We start from the raw sequence: 20,308 nt of genomic DNA, 5'->3' as shown, positions 1-20,308 counted from the left end.
CCTATTGTATTAAGTCTTTCATTTGTTCTTGATATAAGAGTTCTTTTTTTCTAATATTTTTATTGGCGGATCATTCTATCTAATATTGTGTAATTTATGCTGCTTTGTTTTAATACGAATTTTTCTTATTATCAAAAGAATTAATGGGAATAAAATTTTAAAATAAATAAATCGATAGTACTACATGTCCATAAAATATATATTGATAAACTTACATAACTATGTGTCATGTCACGGGTGGCAGGGGTCTGCTGTAGTAAAAACTACAGCAGATCCCGCTATAGGTAATTTGGGTCTCAAAAATTTTTTATTTTATTTTAAAAAAATTATAAATGTGTATTTTATGATCTAACGAATCCAACGATATATTTTTTGTTCGAAACAAAAAGCAAATTCATCTTGATCCAGACACCGAATGTTTTGAGTTTATATCCGACGGTCTAAAATTGTTAAGCATTTTGCATATAGCATATGATTTTTGTTTTGAACAAAAAATATATCGTTGGATTCGTTAGATCATAAACTACACATCTATAATTTTTTCAAAATAAAATAAAAAATTTTTTCGTCTCAAATTGTTATTACAGCGGGGCCTGCTGTAATTTTTTTTTTTACAACAGAGCCCCGGCACCCGTCATGTCACATACACAAGCAAACAAGACAATTTCAAATTTGTTTTTGTTTTTTACAAAAATATAAAAACCAACCACCTATTCTCTCTAAAAGTAAAACCTCTCTCCTCTCTCTCCTCTCTCTCCCTCCCTCTATTATCTCTCACACAAAAATCTCTCTCTATCTGTCTATCATATCATGACCAACGACGAATCTCCACTGTACGACCATCAATCCAACCACCATTGCCACCAAAAAAAAGTGTTCAATCCCTAGGAACAAAGCCAATAACCACTTACCGTTAACGGACGTTGATTTTGCCAAAAAATTCACAACGAAGTAGCTAGTAACCACTGAATAAAAAGTATAAACCCAACTATTTTCGGTGTCGGTTTGTCCCCCCGATGTCACCAATGGACTCCCCTAGTTAAGGAGGAGTTATGGGAGATTTCAGTTTGAGAGCACCTAGGGAAGATTTAATCTAGATGACATGTTGAGTTGATATGCTACCTAAATTATGACTTATTATGGACATCAATATTACGAACATGAGCCATCTTCGTAAATAAATATTGTTTTCAAAGTGTAATCACAACGTATGAAAAATAGACAAACAAATAAATAAATATGAAAGCTCAGAAGCTTTGAATTTCAGCAAAGCAGCAACGGTTGGCTGAGAATGAGAGACCTTCTCATCCTCCGCTACTCTTTCTCCGTCGTTGTCAGCCACAACCAACCACATCTCTCTAAACCCAAACTAAAATCCTCTCTTACTAATCTATCTATCTCGTCTGCTCCGCCATCACCACTTCCCACCGTCGATTCTCGCTCTCCTCTTCACTCCACTGTCAGTCGGGACTGCAAACTCCGCCTGCCGTACTATGCCGACCTTGCTTCCAACCTTGCCAGGGACGGACGTCTCCACGATTTTGCAGTGATCGTAGAAAGTGTCATTGTCTCTTGCGGCACCGCTTCTGATTTACTCTCTGCATTGAATTTTGAGCTTGTGGCAAAGGGCGTTTCGCAGAACCTTCGAGATGGTAAATTTGATAGTGTTATTGATGTTTTAAGGAGAGTTGGGAAGCTCGGAGTTGCTCCTTCGAAGCTGTTAGACAGAGTGGGTTTAAAGTTGGTGAGAGAAGAGTGCCAACGGAGTGTGAATTTCGGTGAGGCGGACAAAGTTGTCGATTTCATGGAGATTATTGCAGGTAATCTTGCTGAAGATACTAATTTCCGTCTCAAATTCTTCATTTCCTTAGAATGAAGTTTTGAAGTAGCTACACTGAAACTGCCCATACTGTTTGCTGCGTCCACAGATGATATCTCAGTCAATGAATTGGTAGACCCATCTGCGGTTTTAAAAATTTGTGTTGCTAGACGTAATTCGAATTTGGCAGTAAGGTATGCTCTTTCATTTATCTTTTTTTTTTTCCCTCCATTACGGAAATTAGAGTGCTATGGTAACGGTTTATATAATAGTTATATCAGTGTCTACATAATACTCCCGTGCACTGAATATCAGATTATAAACATTAGAAAAGAAAGCAGTGCAAGAAAAGTTTTGAGAGCAGCCAGAAGCTCACAACTTAGTAACTGCTTTTGTTAGGAAATTGACTTCCTTACATACATGATGAATCTTTATTGAAAGAGTAGTCTTGAGCCCCATATTTCTTCCTATAAATTGATGTGCTGAAAAAGAAGGAGAAGATTAATGAACTAGTTGACTCCCAATACTGAACTGGTTTCACCACCAAATCAGTTCAGCTTAATTGAGAGCAAAGAAGCAAGCAATGGTTTAAAGTATTGATTTCGGAAAGAAAGAAAAAAATTGTTGCCCTGTCATGGTTAATGTACCCTTTATGACTCCTCCAAATAAGTCACTTTCCATTTTCAACTTTCAAAGCTGCAGAAGAATCCATTTGATAGTTCTTGTTCTTGTCAAGTGTGTTTTTCTCTCCTATTCTTTTATCCTAATCCTAAATGGAAATGTGTTTATTTATTGTCATGCCGAAGGTTTCAACTTTCAAGAGGAAAAAGATATAGTATCTAATGCTTTAACTGCTACAGGTATGCATGTACTCTTCCACATAAGCATATTATATTCTGTAGCATCATATCTGAATTTGGAAAGAAAGGAGACTTGGTTTCTGCTTTGACGGCATTTGAAGCATCTAAGGAAAACTTGGGTACTCCTAATATGTATGTATTCCGCTCGATAATTGATACTTGTGGTCTTTGTGGCGACTTTATGAGAGCTAGGTGCATTTATCAGGTAATATGCTGACAGCATTCTAGAGTTTCAAAATAACTTGTTTGTTATGGTTCATTTATTAGTTCCAGGATTTTATAGTATGGAGTCTTTGTTGTGGCATTTGGTTTATGTACTCCCAAATAGGTTATTCCATGGGTTGCTACTTTTGCAGCAAAATAGAGCTCTTTAGTTGGTGTATGCATGCCTTTCAAACTAACAAATCTGAATTTCGGCATACTAATGTAATTTACATCGTTTGATAGTGAGGATATCAAGGGCATGGCTGTTCAGCTTTCTTTATTTATTTGCAAACATCAGTTGTTATTTAATACTTACAGATTTTTAATTGAATGATGAACATCATATACATAATATTGATGTGTAGTGTTGACTCTTTTATAAAGTTTACCAGAAGCCAAAGTTTTGTCCTGCTTGTTGCATAAACAGTAATATCTCTCCCTTCTTTTTATTACCGGTGTCTTAAATTTTCTGCAGGACTTGATCAAACAGAAGATCACCCCAAATATTTATGTCTTCAACAGTCTGATGAATGTGAATGCCCATGACTGGAGCTACACATTTCATTTATACAAGAACATGCAAGTAATTCTGCCCCACCCCCCCTCTCTCTCTCTCACACACACACACAGACACAGAGGCACACATCACGTACCCATGCTCATAATGCTCTACTGTACTCTTAGTGAAGGTGTAGTTTTTTTGTAATGTTACACATGTAGCTCTCAACTTCTTTCTTTTTCCTCCTATCTATGGAGAAATACGTAATTTCTACTTGATCTTGTATTTTATCCTATGCTGATATCATTACAACGTTGGCCTTCCTTTCCTTTGTAAATGTTTACTCCAATGAGATAGAGCCTCCTTCTTTGCATCTAAGGGAACTTTTTTATACTAATTGTAAGGTTGGTTGTTGAAATGTGTAATAACATTTTAGAATCTGTTCGTATCATCTGCAGTGTACTCAAATTTGTTTCTCCTAATTTGTTCAGAATCTTGGTGTCACAGCAGATATGGCAACTTATAATATCCTTTTAAAGGCATGTTGTCTTGCTGGAAGAGTTGATTTGGCTCAGGACATTTATAGGGACGTAAAAAGAATGGAATCATCAGGTTCATTGAAATTGGATATCTTCACTTACAGCACAGTCATAAAGGTACATCCCACCAATGGGTCCAACTATTTTTGTACCTCTGCTTATAATATATTATTGGTAGAAACAGAGAGAGCAGTGGGAATATGGGATGTATGGGGTTAATGATGCACCTAATCTCATTACTTTGCATAGTTCTTTCGTCGTCTCTTTTTAGCTGGTGGAAGTGGATCTCCATGTGGTGTCTTCGTGATATACCTTGATATCTTCCTTAACATTGCATCATTTTGCAGGTATTTGCGGATGCAAAATTATGGCAAATGGCACTACAGGTTAAGGAAGATATGCTAACAGCTGGCGCTGCCCCTAATTTGTATACATGGTCAGCATTGATCAGTGCCTGTGCTAATGCAGGCCGTGTAGATCGGGCGATTCAATTATTTGAAGAGATGCTTCTGGCTGGATGTGAACCTAATTCTCAATGTTGCAATATTCTTTTACATGCTTGTGTAGAGGCTTGTCAGTATGATAGGGCTTTTCGTCTTTTCAAGGCTTGGAAGGGAAGTGAATTTCAACATATCACTGCTGAAGATTACAAAGATAGTACAGAAAGCAGTTCAAGTAGGGCGCACTTGCCTAAACATTGCAGAACTAATGTGCCCAATTCAAATCATTTGAGCTTTATTAGGAGATTCCCTTTCAAACCTACATCGACAACTTATAATATATTGATGAAGGCCTGTGGTACAGATTATTGTCGTGCAACAGCTTTGATGGATGAAATGAAGACAGCAGGTCTTTCACCTAGTCATAGAACCTGGACGATTTTGATTGGTTCACATGGATCCTTGGGTGATGTTGAAGGTGCATTACAGGTAATAGAAATCTTACCTTTGGAGTTCATCAAATCTGTCTATTTTGTACTTTTTCTTGGAATTATTATTTCAACTAATGATGAATCAGGTTCTATTTACATTATGAAAGAATAACTTTCTGTTTCAAGGATATAATATTATTGATTGGAGTGAGTCCAACCTCTCCATCATCATATGTTTTGTCACACAACTCATTGGTCACTATATTTTACCACTGACCGCCTTTTAATTATTGAGACTAGCGCTTGCGCACACACACATATATTATAATCCTCATGCATTTCAAACATCAGAAAATGTATCAAAAATCAGCAAGTTCCTTGATATTTTCCTCTGAATTTTATTTTTAGAACATTTTATCCATTCAAAAAGAGTTTGTATTGTATCTGGTTCTTTATACTTCTGCTTGATGCAATTCTTTGAGGACTGGCATCTTTTGCTAATGTAGGAGTCAGATATGGCTGTGAGCTTGTATATTTCAGGGTACATTGCACCAGTTCCATAGTCACTCAGGCTTTAAGTTACGCTTTGAACATTTTCATACTCAGATATGGCCGGGGACTGCTTCAGAATCCTAGTTACTTAGGCAGTCTTATTTCAATATTCTGTGGACAGTTAGAACTGCAATTTCAGCACTCTTATCTTTATTTGTTGATATCCTTGTCACAAAACTATTACCTTGCTGTGAAAGCTCTTTATTTTCTTGGTACTTATGCTATGATATGTTTATTAAGTTCTCTTAATAGTTTTTTTTCCTCAGTGCAGATATTGAAGAACATGCGCACAGCTGGAATTGAACCTGACGTTGTCGCATACACGACAACCATCAAGGTTTCCAGCTGTTCTGTCATATTTGCTTTGGTTCCTCTTTGATAACTATCCTCCTTGTATGATTGATTTGATGGTATATGTATCATGTATTGTTAAAGGGTTGATACTATATGGTGATTCATGACGCTATTTCATTGATAGGTCTGTGTGGAAAACAAAAATTTGAACCAAGCATTTTCGTTATTTGAAGAAATGAAAGGATATCGAATACAACCAAATCTGGTAAGTTTTAAGTGTTGATATGTTAGATAGGAAAATTTTGGAATTTGTTGTAAGTGCACATATTATGATTTAGTGGCATTCATCACTGTTGTTCAGATCTCTATTAAGTATGGAGATGGGACCACAGCTTTGAATCAATTCCAAAAGTTTGTTTTCTTTTTAGATGGTCCTTCAGAGGATCAATACCAGATTGCTGTGTTTTAAAATGGAGTACACAAGTTTGATGTGGTAAAGTTTTTAGGGAGGAAACCCCTGTGACCACTCATTGCGCAAGGGCAGTGAGGGGTGGAACTAGTTTGTTGAATGTTGACCAGATCCTTATCCAGGGGTTTATATTATTTTTCAGGGCCAACAACATGATTCTTCTCTAGAGATATGGGAATGCCATGGATGTTCACATTGACTTTAATTTGCTTGCCTGATGGCAGGGATTGACTTGGGGAGTTAAGTACTGATGTTTACTTTCATGGTCTGAGGAGAATGCTATGAGTTTGACTAAATGGACACAAAGTTATGAGCAGGTCCCCAAGAGAATGGAGGGCGGCTGTATTTTGTTTACAATAGATGAAAGTAGTTGGTATCACAAAGGATTTTGTGAGGAGTGTTTGGAATTGTTTTCTTCGTTGATTCTACATAGGATCTAGAAGGACAGCCAGCCAGTTGCATAATTTTGATGTTGGATGAAGGTTGGTGGCAAAGCAAGCTACTGATAATGGAGAGTTTTCTGTTTCCTGTGTTCTTTTGTAATGTAGAGGATTGGTTTTGATAGCTAGTGAGCATTTATGGGCTAAGTAAACTGTGCATGGACAAGGCTCTTATTGAAGTTAAAGAGGTCAAAAAATCAACGAATGCTTAAACAGTGTGGGGAATTGTAGTATTGTCCTCTGTGGGCCAGTGCTGGAGTTATTTCATACATGATTTGGAATCATTTGATTTACCACCAGTGGACGATTCCTTTGTTCAAGCAGTAGGAGAGATCCTTCTTAATATCAAGGACTGATAACTTCCTAATTCCTTATGATTTTGGAAAAATAAGTCTCTCATAAGGAAAGGAACGGGATCCCTTCTTTTTTTTTCCCTCATAATGTTTACAGTGGGGACTGGCGCTAATGTATTGTTCTGCAAAGATATGTCAAACGTGCCATCGTGGTTTATGTTAAACAGTAAAATTCCTACTTTATTTCCTCACATTGATTCAAGCGCATCTGCTACCAGTGTCTCGGGAATAAGTAAATAGTCATTGGTTTCCAGCTTTTATCTGACTTTCAGGATTAGGAGTTCCCTGTGTTTGATGAGTTTTTACATTGTCTTTATGGAGTTAGTTTTCTGGATGGTGCTCATATGGTGCGATGGAACTGGACTAGAATGGGAGACTTAATGTCAAGTTTTAGGCTTTATGCCTTCAGAAATGCTTCTTTCTTTGGATGGCTATTGGTTTATCACATGTTCTAACCTAGCTTGGAGGTGTGACATGTGTAAGACCGATCATGAGACTTTGAGCTATTTAAGTCTGCATTGGTGGTTTACTGTTTTGAAATGTGTATCCCGCTGCCACTAAATCATCATCATCATAACCCCACTACAAATTCTAGCATCATCCAATGAACCCGACCTTGCTTACTTTAATGTGTGTTGTTTTCCATCATTCCTGACAATGAAAATTGTGCTCTTCATTTTTTGTTTTGTATACTTGATAGTTATTTTTTGCTTATCATGTCATAAGAATACAATTACTTTCTTTTAATTTAGAAAATTTTGCATATAATTTCATCGCAAAATGCATTGCTCTATTTGATGAAGGAGATGAACTTCGATGTCATTCACCATTTTTCAATTTTTTAATTGTTTTGCAGGTTACGTACAATACCCTTTTAAGAGCTCGCAGCAGATATGGCTCCTTGAAAGAAGTACAACAATGCCTGGCTATATATCAGGATATGCGGAAAGCAGGGTATGTTAAAAGATCATAGACAGTCATATCTAACTCTTCAACTGTTTTTCCTTGTGATTATGGAGTGTTCCAAATGTATTCCATTACTACCCTTTTTACTGTATTAATTTATACATTAATGGTGTTTCAATGCAACTTAGGGGTCACATGTTGAAATCCCTGAAACAGTCCCTTCGCAGTGTGGGGATAAGGCAATGGACATCTTGAAGTATCCCTCCATTGCCAGAATGAAGTTGTTTATTTAAACTTTGTTGCATAATCAGTTCTACTTGAAGTATCCCTAAGATAAACTTCCCTTTTATTTGCAACTTTGTGCCATTAAGTGTAGACTGCACTTACCTGATTTAACTTATACTCCTATGGTTATCTTCTTCAGTATAATCTTCCATATACTCTTAAATTAATGATTTGCCCCTTCCCATGAAGACCTCTTTATCCTTCATGGTCAATTACCTCAGGATAAATAATCTGCCTACTAGCATGCATGTACTGAGTAAGGTTATAGAATATAACTCGAGGAGTTATAAAATAAAATAATTTGAGTATTTGGAAATATTAAGTAACTAAGGCAGCATTTTAGAAGGTTACTGGGAGGAATTAAATAGGTAGTGTGCGGGAATTTGGGCATGCAGTGTTATTAAGGAAAGATCTTGTGCTAAAACAGAAGCATGAAAGACTTGAGTACTTGGGGTGAACTTCAGGGGCCGTGAATGATTTTTGTACAAAGTTTCTTTGGTTGTTTTTGGGGTTGAGTAAAATTTATGGTAGTTGAATGAAAGATGGTTAGAGCTAGCTAATAGGCACACCCTTAGGTAATGTAATTGCTGGAAGTAAGACTCATGGGCTCTTTGTTTTATAGAGTTGGAGAAAAGACAGATGATGTGGAAGATTTGATTTCACCCGTCGGCCTGTTGTTACAAATTCCCTACTTCACTGATATGCATTTTTATTTTGGGAAGCCAAAAGAAAGGTGAGGGAGCGAGACATATATCATCATCAATAAATATGACTATTTGGGATCCATGAACCTGCTTTGTATGCACTTAGAGATTCTAGGCTGTAGGATTTAGGCATCCCTAAATGTGTCCCACATTTGGCAACTTCTGAGAGAAGGCATCCCTAGAACTGTCCTTCGATAGGAGTGAAAGTAGACAACTTCATCTTTCATCTATAATTTAGTTCTCTCTTATTATTGAGCATTTGTACCGCAGATTCAAATCTAATGATTACTACCTCAAGGAACTGATTGAGGAGTGGTGTGAGGGAGTAATACAGGACAACAACAGGAACCAAGGAGAATTAGCTTCCTGTAAAATAACTAACTTGAGGAGGTCTCATGGTGTACTTCTGGAATCAGTCGCAGCACACTTGCAAAAGAGCAATAGCAAGAGTGTCATGGTTGACATTCAGGGCCTTACGAAGGTAATCATATCTTGTATTGGTTCCACACTGTAATTACCAGTGTTCTACTTTTTTTTAATTATTGGCTACCAAGCCCTGATACCACCCATGGATTGATTTTTCTCCTTCTCCCTCTAAGCTAAGCTAAGCTAAGCTAAGCTTAGTATCTTTAGCTGCATGCCTAACGTCATCAAACTTCCTTTATTGTTTATTGACAGGTTGAAGCTCGGATTCTTGTTCTTGCAGTTTTGCGAATGATCAAAGAGAACTATTCCCAAGGTCTGGATGGATGTACTCATTAGCAACGTTTAATTGATGAAGAACCACGCATAACCTTCCTGCATTTCTTGCTTAACCTTATGTATATCTATACATAAAGATAATGCTATGCTTACACCTCTTAACAACAATTAAATGCAGGAAAGAAATTTCATTGAGTTGATGGAAATAAGGAATTACTGAGAACCAGCGATCTAATTTTGATCAGGTTCCCCCTTCCAATATTCTGAAACTTTCCTTTTTCCTGATGCAGGAAATTTGGTCCCGGATGACATATGGATTATCATAGGAATCAATAATGTAGCTGCAGAGCCAGCTAGATATGATACTGAAGTGAAGGAAGAAATAAGTAAACTTTTGCGGAACGAATTAGGGCTTGAGGTTCTTTTGTCAGGATCTAGAATTGCAGTCGATGAACAAATGGATATGCAAAGCCCTCTTGATTCAGATCAAAAATTGGGGGAGATGTTAGGGGTCAAGACGTTTCCTGCAGAGTTGGAAAGTTCTTCCAGGCGACCCATAGATCTGCTGCGATTAAAGGTGACGAAGAAATCATTATACCGTTGGTTGCAAAAGAGGCAGAAGGGTATGTCCTTGCACTATCGATTCAAGAAAGGATTAAGTACCTTTAGAGCATAATAATTCTCTGTATAGAAACAATAATTTTGTATTTTGATCATTCCCTGTTAATTGTCGTATAATCCTGTAAGCAATTGGTGTATACTAACACCAAGTCTAGCAAATGCAATGCAGGCACTTCTAGAGGTTTTCTGTTTCTCTTTCCATATAATTTACTAATTTAGTAATAGGCTATAGGAATTCTCCTAACAAGTCTTTTGCCACCTGTGGCTACCCTTCAGAACTTCCAAGCCTTCAACTCATCCTCGACAGAGCCAGCTACAGCCCAATTCATCCCCATGTTGCCAAGGGACGATCGAGGAAGCTCATTTGCCCGCGCTGGCAATGGAGGAGCAGTTGCCACTGAGTTTTTCCATCAGGTAAGTATTTCTACAATGCCAAACGTACAAAGCCAGATTGCATTTATCTTGTTATTAGAAATTGACTTCCAAAAAAGATGGGAAAGCTCAACTCCAATTTACCCCTCCTGAAAACAGAGCATCAAAGTAAAACAGAGGATATGGCTGACACATTAATGCCCAGGTGAGTTCTGTTGTCAATAATAGATCTTCCAATATATATGGAAGAAACCAAGCAGTTTAAAACTGAATTTAAGATATAGTAAGTTGCTAATAAAGACAACTTGCATTCAAAGCCAATCCTGCTGCTGCAGCTTCAATGGCAAATAAACCTCAGACAAGTACTGAAAACCAAATGAGCTCAAAGCCTGAATCTCAGCCTTCTGCTTCGTCTTCACCATCAAGTTCAACTCCTCAACCCATCCAGGATTCTTCTTCACAAAATCCTCCTCCAACATATCCTTCCCTGTCTTAATATCCTGCTCTGTCATCTGTAACCTGCACTGCTCCGGTATCTTGTACTTGTCCAAATCGCTAGGCCTTATTCCCAACCACTTTATATCTGGAGTCGTCAAATTTGCGCTATCATAGGACATGTTCTTTGATCCACACCCATAAACAGACAAGATCTTCAACCCATAAGGATCACTATCCACCAATGCCAGTACTGGCAGCTTCAGCTCCATCTTCATCTTTCTCAAGAACAATCTCGTGGCCACATCGGGTTGCCCTTTAGCAGTCACAATAATGCAAGGAAACCGGTTATAGAACCGGTCCTCGGCAAGTCTCATATAGGCAGCATCTTTCTCCACAAGAAGGATGAACAGAGCATCACTTTTCATGTCCCCAACTCTATCAATATTGGGTGGAATGGCCTTTCCGCCCATACCCATTTTAGTGCAATCAATCATGTCTCCGTTGTCACTGAAGATTAGCCTGCCAACAACAACCCCTTTCTCGGCAGCAATGACGTTCAGGCTGGACCTGGTGCAGCCGAGGATACAGGAGACGTCATCGAGGACGGCATCGGACTGGGTCTGATCCTGAAAGAGCTTGACGTCTGTGTAGAAGAGATCTCGCTTGGTGACGTGAATATTCTTGAGACATAACTGGTGGATGAGAGACATTATCCTGACGGTGATGGTGGACTTGCGGACGGAGGACACGTGGGCGAAGGGGCGGATGGAGGACTTGTCCTTAAGTACAATTCTGTCGAGCTCAGGGACGTAGAGTTGATTACCGGCGGAGCGGGAGGGGACACTGAAGGAGAAGCCGCGGCCGGAGAGAATGGATTGAGCAAGCTCAAGGATAACGGATTCGACGGTGGATTGGACGGAGGAGAGGGGAAGCTCCGCGACCTCGCGGCAGGAAGAGGAGAGCGAGAGGTCGGAGAGGGAGAGGGGTTTGGTGGAGGATGAGGAGCTGGTAGAAGAAAGAAGCGATTCCAGAGATTGAAGGATAGCGGAATCTGGTTGGAGACTGCTCTTGAAAGGAAGCTCGCGGTCGTCGGTGATGGAGGAATCTGGATCGACAAGGCGGCGCTTCTTCTTGTTTTTTTCCGCCATGGATAGAAGAGGCGGGAAAGAGAGAGGTTCTTATTACTTGTTAGGGCAGTGACCTCACCGGGTCTACTTGTAGTGCTGAGACGGTCCGGTTAAAAATAAAACCGGTCTACCCTTTGTTTTCATTGTTTTTTATTTTTTTTCCTCAAATCTTTTTTCTCCTTTTCCTGCCCAAAGTACTTTTAGGTTTAGTAGTCTCATACTGGATTGAACTAAGTGGTCGATCTGATTCGATCGGTGAAAAATACTTACGAGTCTTGAACCTTGACCTCCACTTAGAAAACTAAAGCACCTACCAAGCCATGAACCATTTAATCATGGGTGAAACCACCCTTAAGTGAGGGGTCAGCAAACCCCCCTCAAAAAAATTTAATTAGTTCTAGGTATATACTAAATTATATAAAAGATTCTTTGGATTGTCAATTTAAACTTCCCTCTTATAAAAATTATGTTCAAATGGTTAAAATAAGAAGACATGTGATCACTATTACTTATCATATTTTATAAATTTTTTATTTTTAGTGTTATTTTTCCTACTTTCGAATGTATAATTCAAAATAACCCAAAAAAATTTTCGTGTCCCCGAACCCGCTTACTTTGTCCACCCTGACATAAAATTTTGTGTCCATCCCTAATGATTGGCGACCCCGCTCATATTATATCTTGGTTTCGCCCTCGTATTTCATGTTTAGAAAAAGATCTTAATTGAATATATTATACTTTTTCAAAAGAGTCATTACACATTAATGATATACGAAAAATGTTGTTGCACATTTATTTATTGTCTATGTTATTATATATGTAATGAGAAATTCTCGTATGCGTACTTAATTTATGCACTTCAAATACGCACCATTTTTTAAAGGTGTGGATGAGTGAAATGACAAGTGAGGCTCAATGCTTATTTGTATATATGTGTTATATTTTTTTTTCCAAATATGCTTCTTTGTATTTGTTTGTTTACAACTGATTGCTTATTTGTTTTATCATTTTATATATTACATCTTTGTTATGTCTCTTCAACACCTATGAATGATTGTTAATTTTTTAATAGAGACATATTATTAATGTATTTCTATATTATTGTGAGTACTATAAAATATAAAATATTTGTATTATGTTGAACCCGACTTGAACTCCGGTTGAACCATGAATTAATCGAATATTTCCCAATTCGATGATTGATCGGGTTTTCAAAACCTTCGTCTAAATGCAATAAAAACTGAAAAATTAGACGCAAATGACAGAAGTTGATTTAATTGAGTTAAGTGAAGTAACATGCTTCAAAAGAGGCACTGTGTCTGGTTCACTCGTCTTCACACAAACATCAAGTGATCAGCAGTAAAATACTTATTATGAATCCACCTATGAGTATTCCGCATAGATCTTGACTTTGGAACAATCATTGATCTGCTGGTCAGTCCTTTGATGTTTTGCATTATATAAATACTAATAGATTCATAGCATGCTTCTCCATGAGCCTAGAAAATATTGTACGTTTTGGGTGTTTATAGTAGTTTGCGCAGATTTGTTCTTTTGAGCCACTTGACTCATAAAACGGGTTTGCTAAATTAGGAGATATGACCTATTATATTCGTTTCTTTTCTTGGGTGATGTAGGATTTCGAGTTCTGAGCCCCTTCACCAATATTGATACCTCGCCCAACATTACGAAGTTTGACACTACACAAATTTGTGGTCTCATCCACTTGAATCGAGTGCTACAATTGATCTACAATGGTGAAACACAACTTTTAACAAATTCAAAAAGAAAACGATTTAATGAAAAATGATTTAACGAAATTGCAATTTGTTTATTTCTCCATTTTTCTTTTTGGTTTTGGATTTGATGTCACAATGGCAATAACCTCTTTACATGATTGAAAATTGGATCAATGATTTTATTTATGTCTACGTAAACGTTCTTTTTTTGATGATTGTGTGTCAAATATGTGTGACTTGAACATGTCTTAAAAGGAGAGAAAACATGCTTTGATGGTTGTTTACTTTACAAAACTATATGTTGAATGTTTGATAGAGCTTTTTTTTCAAAATAACATCACTGTATAATTTTATTAAGCATATAACACCCGGTTATATATATATTTTTAGCAAAATAACACTTTGCCATGCAAAGTCTTCCATGTAAGAAGAACCTTGTTCAAAATCCCAAATCTCAAGAGTAACCTTCCAAAGTAGCTCAAAGGAATACCCTTCTCCTTGTTATTCTCAAAGTTGGGCTAAGATGATGCACACCTCTTGTCTCCATATGGAATCTTTGGCATCTTTTTGGGTGAGGCCGCTAGTCTCATGCTCTTTCTGGTGTTAATTTTTTGAGAACAAGATGACCGACACCAAAGTGTGTGTATTTACCTCAAGTGTAGGGTATCGACAAGTAATAAACCTGTGAGTCCGGTATCGATCCACGAGGAAGCAATGAAAATTTAAAGGTGAATGATATGCAATTGATTAGCAAACACTATTAAACACAATAAATATCAAAATAAAGACAAGTAATAAAAATGGCCGAATGACTCGGTAGTATAAGCAATTTTTGTAACCAAAGCAAGTGAGAATTAGATTTAAAACAATTAATTAAAAAACCTATTCTCTAATCCGTCCCGGTGGCTACTCGATTTTCATACTCAAGGTATCATTGTAAACACACACAACCATACACAATACATTGTGTGATACTATCAATCATGCATATGCAAAGAAAATTGGGATATAAGACTTCGAGTCTCTTAGTCTACGATGAAAGTAAAGGAATAATCACCTAATATTATGGATTAATATTCCCCCTTGGGGCTCGGCTTTGCTAACACCCTAGTTTCACACTCAAAGACAAATTAACCATAACTCTTCCATATACATTCCTAAAGTAACCCAAAACTCCATCATCAATACACATAATTAATAGCTATGCGATGGAAAACTCAATTAATTAAGGAATTCATGCAATGGGTTTGACAATTCTCAATCGAACACATTAGATGCAATCCCTAAACTAGACAATCCAATAATACATTCAAATATGTCATTCTCATATATTCAATCACACAACTATGACAAAATTAAAAGAGAGAAATCGAAGCTACAATTCTTTGAGCATACCTTGAGTAATCGAAAACCTTGCACCCACCGTTCGGGACTAGAAACTAGAAAAGAAACTTAGCCACTCATCATAATGGATATAAACATCAATTTTATAAATGAAAATCAATGTTTACAAACAAAATCACAAGAACCAAGCAAAACCCTAGAGAGAGAAAAGCTATGGTGGCTAGATGTTCATCCCAGTAGTGGATGTGTCACTCTCTGGTTCAATTATAAGGTTTTGTGGGCCCCTATACTTACATCAATAAAGGGACAAGATCCATTATTGGGATAACTGAGATGTTTTTTACTGGGATCCCTAACATTTTTGCTAAATTCCATCTAAATTTCTTTTGTATCAATGCCGCTACTACCTTAGTTGTTATTTTATTAAAAATTATAAACGGGTGTTATATGCCTAATAAAAATGTAAAGGGATGTTACTTTGAAAAAAAAACCCTCTGTTTGATATCGATTGCGCATCAATTCTTATGGTGCGTTTGGTACAAGGGTAATGGGGTGTAATAGTTACAAGGGTAATTAAATTTTAAGTTTACTTGTGTTTGTTATGTCAGTATAACTTTTACTCCTGTAATAAATTTTAGTAATTGAGCTTATTTTTTACACAAAAAGTTTACTAGTGGGGGGACCTGGGTAATAAAAAGTAATAAGAAGTTTTACTCCAACCTATTACCCCTTTAAATAAAAAATTCTAAAAACCCATAAGTTATATATACACATATATATTATATATTACATATACGTACATATATATATATATATATACATATATATATATATATATATATCTACATATATATATATATGTATGTATAGACACACACACATATATATATACACACACTCACATATGCACTGTTTGTGTGTATACACACACACATATATATATATATACACACATATACATATACACACACATATGCACTGTCTGTGTATATATATACATATATATATATATATATATATATATATATATACACACACACACATATACATACACACACATATATATACATATGCACTATCTATGTATATATATACATACATACATATATATATATATATATAATACACATACATATATACATATACATAGACAATGCATGCACTGTCTGTGTATGTGTGTGTATTATATATATACATACATATTTTATATATATACAGATATAAATATATACATATTATATATATATATAAATAAATAATGTCGGGCTTGGGTCGGGCTCGGGCTGAGTCAAAATTGGCCTGAGGTGTCTGGCTTCGGGTTGGGCTGACCCAAAAAATGGAGCCCATGCCCGCCCAAGGGGTCGGGCATGGCCGAGCTCGGACCTAGGCCCACGGGCCAAATGATGACCCCTACTCTTGTGTTACGTCTTTGTCATGGATTTGAATGTTATCAGATTATTTTGTTGAAATTGTTAACAATTGTTATTATATATATATATATATATCTATGTCTGGTTGTGCGTATATATATGCATATGTATCCATATTTTTAAAATTTTTGGTACATGATAGTTGTAATAATAAAAAACATAATATCACTTTTTTCTAGTTTGGTTCATTACAATAATAACAAACAAGGGTAATGGTATTACACCGGTAATGTATAGTCGTAACAAACAAAAGTAATGAATACTTGGGTAAATTTTACCCTTCTTTACCAAACAAGGGTAACACTTATTCTCCATAATTATTATTACCCTTGTAATATTTACATGGGTAACAAATTATACCCCCAAATTCTTACCCTCATACCAAACGCACCCTTAAAAAATATACTAATCATGCTTTGAATACATATGCAATCATGAGTCTGAATTCTGGCTGATTCAATAATTCGTGTGTTCAAATTGTGCAAATTGATTGAATTTTGACATGTCATGTTCATATGCTTTCAAGCTATATGTACTACGTAGTAGAGTGACTTGCACAAATCCTCTTTTTGATGCATTATAGTTGATGGAATTGCATTCTAAAATGACCAAATATGCTCTTTATTATTCAATATATATAATTGAAATGAATCATAATACATGAAAATTGCGCTTTGAATTACAATTACATGTATGACTAACCTATATGTAAAGAATGAAACTCGAATAATGATTGAGACCCTAAAATGTAACCCCCATATTCAATTAATGTAGAGTATCGGATGTTAAGTGGTTCATACACGTGTGTTTGTAATCAATGACTATTTTAATGTCACATAGATTTGAAGTTAAAACAAGGAGGGTCTTATTTTGCGTGGATGTAGCATTACTCATGAAACTCTTTTGAACTTACAAGCCATATGATGTGTTGTTTGGACCAATTCAATTTCAACTCTTTGTCATGTAGAGCAATTCTTTGTCGTGTCGAGCAACTCTTAATAGTAGGACACGTTGATGTCGCTTCGAGCTACCACTGTCGCGTCCAACTACGTACTGATGTCACGTCGAGCTACTATATATGATGTCGATTGCCTTGGTTTGATGTCGAGATTGAGTGCCTCTGGTTGATGTCAAGAGCCTTGGGTATATGCCGAGGTCGACTGCCTTGGGTCGAGTTCGAGTACAAACAATAGGTATGTGAATTGAATTTTAAAAGAACGCACAACAATTTTGACAAAAAAAATGTTTCCAATCGAGCGGAATTACATGACAAAAAAATTTCAGATTCTCCATCATCGTTTCAAGCTTTCAGCTGGATGAAAAGGAATCGTTGAAGAGAATATTTGAATAAAAACAGAATATTTGAGCCAATAAGGTTATTACTTGAAAAGGAGGTGCAGGTGAAAAGGTTGAAGGCTTGTTTTGTGAGATACAAAGGTTAATTTGACAAGTCACGTTGAGATCTAAACATGCCCATGCCCATGCCCATGATGTGTTAATTTGACAATACACGTTGAAAGCTCACGTGCTCGTGTAATTGTCCGAAAACTATGCGTGCCTCTTAATTTAACATATGAAAACTAAGCATGCCTCTTAATTAGCCTCTTCTCGATAAGAATCGAACTCACAACTTTTAAAGAAGCTATTATTTCTTATAATCAATAAATTAGGAATTGATGTACATACGATCAATTTACATTAAAAAATTGTCCAACGTGCCTATAAATTCGCATCAACCAAAACCTCAAAACCATTCAAATCAAACCCAACTAAAACCACAAAAAAAAAAAAAAAAAAAAATGGCTGCCGGAGGAGGAGGACAAGCGTTTGCGGTGTTGGTGACGAAGAAGGAGATGGTGGCAGCGCTGTCACCATTGCAAGAGCATTGGTTGCCACTTTCAAACCTTGATCTGCTTCTCCCCCCAGTTAACGTAAGTGTTTTCTTCTGCTATAAGAAACCAATTGGTACTAATATGATGAGTTATGGTGCCATGGTTGGTGTTCTAAAGAAAGCCTTGGCTCATACTCTTGTGTCGTACTACGCGCTCGCCGGTGAGGTTGTTGCAAACTCAGCTGGAGAGCCGGAGATTCTCTGCAACAACAATGGTGTCGAATTCGTCGAAGCTTTTGCGGATGTTGAGCTTCAACATCTTAACCTTTATAACCCAGATGAAAGCATTGAAGGCAAACTAGCTCCCCAGAAGAAGCATGGAGTACTTGCCGTCCAGGTTTGTAATTGACAAATTGTCTGAGACATTCTGTGTATACAATTTTATTCCAATTCAAGAATATTCTTTCATGTGCTTTCAGGCAACGGAGTTGAAATGTGGAGCTCTAGTGGTGGGATGCACGTTTGATCACCGAATAGCCGATGCGTACTCGGCTAACATGTTCCTGGTGTCATGGACGGAGATGGCTCAGTCTAAACCACTATCTACATTACCATCTTTCAGACGGTCAAGTCTAAACCCTCGACGCCCTTTAAACATTGACTCATCGCTTGATGACATATACGTGCCAGTCTCAGCAATACCCCCTCCCCGGGATTCTACTATTGCGCCTGACGATCATCTGGCAAGCCGGATATACTATGTGAAGGCCAGCGACCTAAACCGGCTTCAGTCCCTCACCGGCTCCAATTGTTACAAGAGGACTAAGCTTGAGTCCATGAGTGCATTATTGTGGAAAATTGTTGCCAAATCTTCCACCAAAACAAATCCCCACAATGTGGTTTCAAGAATGGGGATAGTAGTGGATGGAAGGACAAGATTAAGCCAAGATAATGTCAATAAGGCTAAAACAATGTCCAACTACTTTGGGAATGTACTCTCTATTCCCTATGGAGGCATAAAAGTTGATGATTTAATTGAAAAACCATTGGATTGGGTGACGGATGAAGTCCATGATTTCTTGGAAAATGGCGTGACAAAGGAACATTTTCTAGGCCTAATTGATTGGGTAGAGGCAAAACGTCCTGGGCCTGTTCTGGCTAAAATATATGTTGGTGACAAAGATGATGGACCGGCATTTGTGGTCTCGTCGGGACAGAGGTTCCCGGTATCCGAGATCGATTTCGGGTGGGCCAAACCCTATTTCGGATCGTACCACTTCCCGTGGGGCGGTAGGGCTGGATATGTGATGCCGATGCCGAGTCCGGCCGTGAATGGAGATTGGGTGGTGTACATGCATCTTACTGTAGGGCAGCTGGAGTTGGTTGAGGCTGAGGCTTCTCATATGTTCAGGCCATTGACTTATGATTATCTTAACAACGTTGATATTGCAAATTAGGTTGTGAAGATATTACATTATTGTGTTGTTCACTATGTCTTGAATAGATATGTCCCATAATGTAGGTTGTACGTCATTTGTGTAAGTTTGTGTCTTGTATTTAAATTTAAATATGAATTTGTGGTGTTTGATTATGTTGTCGTTATACATTAATAATTTCCCGATATATAGAGGAGGAAATCGATCCCCTCTAATGCAAGTAATGAGGAGTAGGTCAGTACTCCTCGTTTGGGCTTACAAGAAAAAACTACACCGACAATCTTATAGATCTTATTATTTTTTTCCTCAGTTATTTTCAAATGTTGTGATAGACACACACGATTTCATATGAAACATGTGGGACGTGTTGATATTGGACTATTTGGATTGTTTGTTTTAATTACAATAAAATCGGTTAGTAGGCTTGAAAATTGGCAAGTTGTCAAAATTCGACGAAATTTGATTGATTAAAG

At 37.1% G+C, this 20,308-nt stretch overlaps 3 protein-coding genes across 4 annotated transcripts; 2 read left to right on the top strand and 1 right to left on the bottom strand.

The window, feature by feature from the left end:
* The first annotated feature begins 1,254 nt into the window (after nucleotides 1-1,254).
* On the top strand, nucleotides 1,255-10,309 carry LOC120007622 (pentatricopeptide repeat-containing protein At5g02830, chloroplastic). Of its 2 annotated transcripts, XM_038857973.1 has the most exons (13): nucleotides 1,255-1,820; nucleotides 1,929-2,013; nucleotides 2,680-2,884; nucleotides 3,359-3,466; nucleotides 3,874-4,038; nucleotides 4,269-4,596; nucleotides 4,726-4,850; nucleotides 5,616-5,681; nucleotides 5,823-5,903; nucleotides 7,757-7,854; nucleotides 9,066-9,276; nucleotides 9,474-9,534; nucleotides 9,788-10,309. In XM_038857973.1, the coding sequence occupies exons 1-13, from the start codon at nucleotides 1,292-1,294 to the stop codon at nucleotides 10,171-10,173; spliced, it is 2,448 nt and encodes an 815-aa protein (XP_038713901.1). In that variant the 5' UTR covers nucleotides 1,255-1,291; the 3' UTR covers nucleotides 10,174-10,309. The 2 variants fall into 2 exon arrangements, with proteins under 2 accessions (XP_038713901.1, XP_038713900.1); XM_038857972.1 differs by having other exon boundaries at nucleotides 4,269-4,850.
* Nucleotides 10,310-10,555: 246 nt separating this feature from the next.
* On the bottom strand, nucleotides 10,556-12,194 carry LOC120007623 (DNA topoisomerase 6 subunit A). The gene has a single exon (XM_038857974.1). The coding sequence runs from the start codon at nucleotides 12,074-12,076 to the stop codon at nucleotides 10,802-10,804; it is 1,275 nt and encodes a 424-aa protein (XP_038713902.1). The 5' UTR covers nucleotides 12,077-12,194; the 3' UTR covers nucleotides 10,556-10,801.
* A 6,142-nt stretch (nucleotides 12,195-18,336) lies between these two features.
* Nucleotides 18,337-19,932, top strand: LOC120007941 (coniferyl alcohol acyltransferase-like). Its single transcript, XM_038858432.1, has 2 exons — nucleotides 18,337-18,796; nucleotides 18,879-19,932. The coding sequence occupies exons 1-2, from the start codon at nucleotides 18,368-18,370 to the stop codon at nucleotides 19,854-19,856; spliced, it is 1,407 nt and encodes a 468-aa protein (XP_038714360.1). The 5' UTR covers nucleotides 18,337-18,367; the 3' UTR covers nucleotides 19,857-19,932.
* The last annotated feature ends 376 nt before the right edge of the window (nucleotides 19,933-20,308 follow it).

This window comes from Tripterygium wilfordii, chromosome 10 (genome assembly GCF_013401445.1).
Source record: "Tripterygium wilfordii isolate XIE 37 chromosome 10, ASM1340144v1, whole genome shotgun sequence".
In the NCBI taxonomy this organism is placed as follows: domain Eukaryota; kingdom Viridiplantae; phylum Streptophyta; class Magnoliopsida; order Celastrales; family Celastraceae; genus Tripterygium; species Tripterygium wilfordii.
The sequence above is the reverse complement of the archived record's forward strand: the minus strand, read 5'-3'. Positions and strand labels throughout refer to the sequence as shown.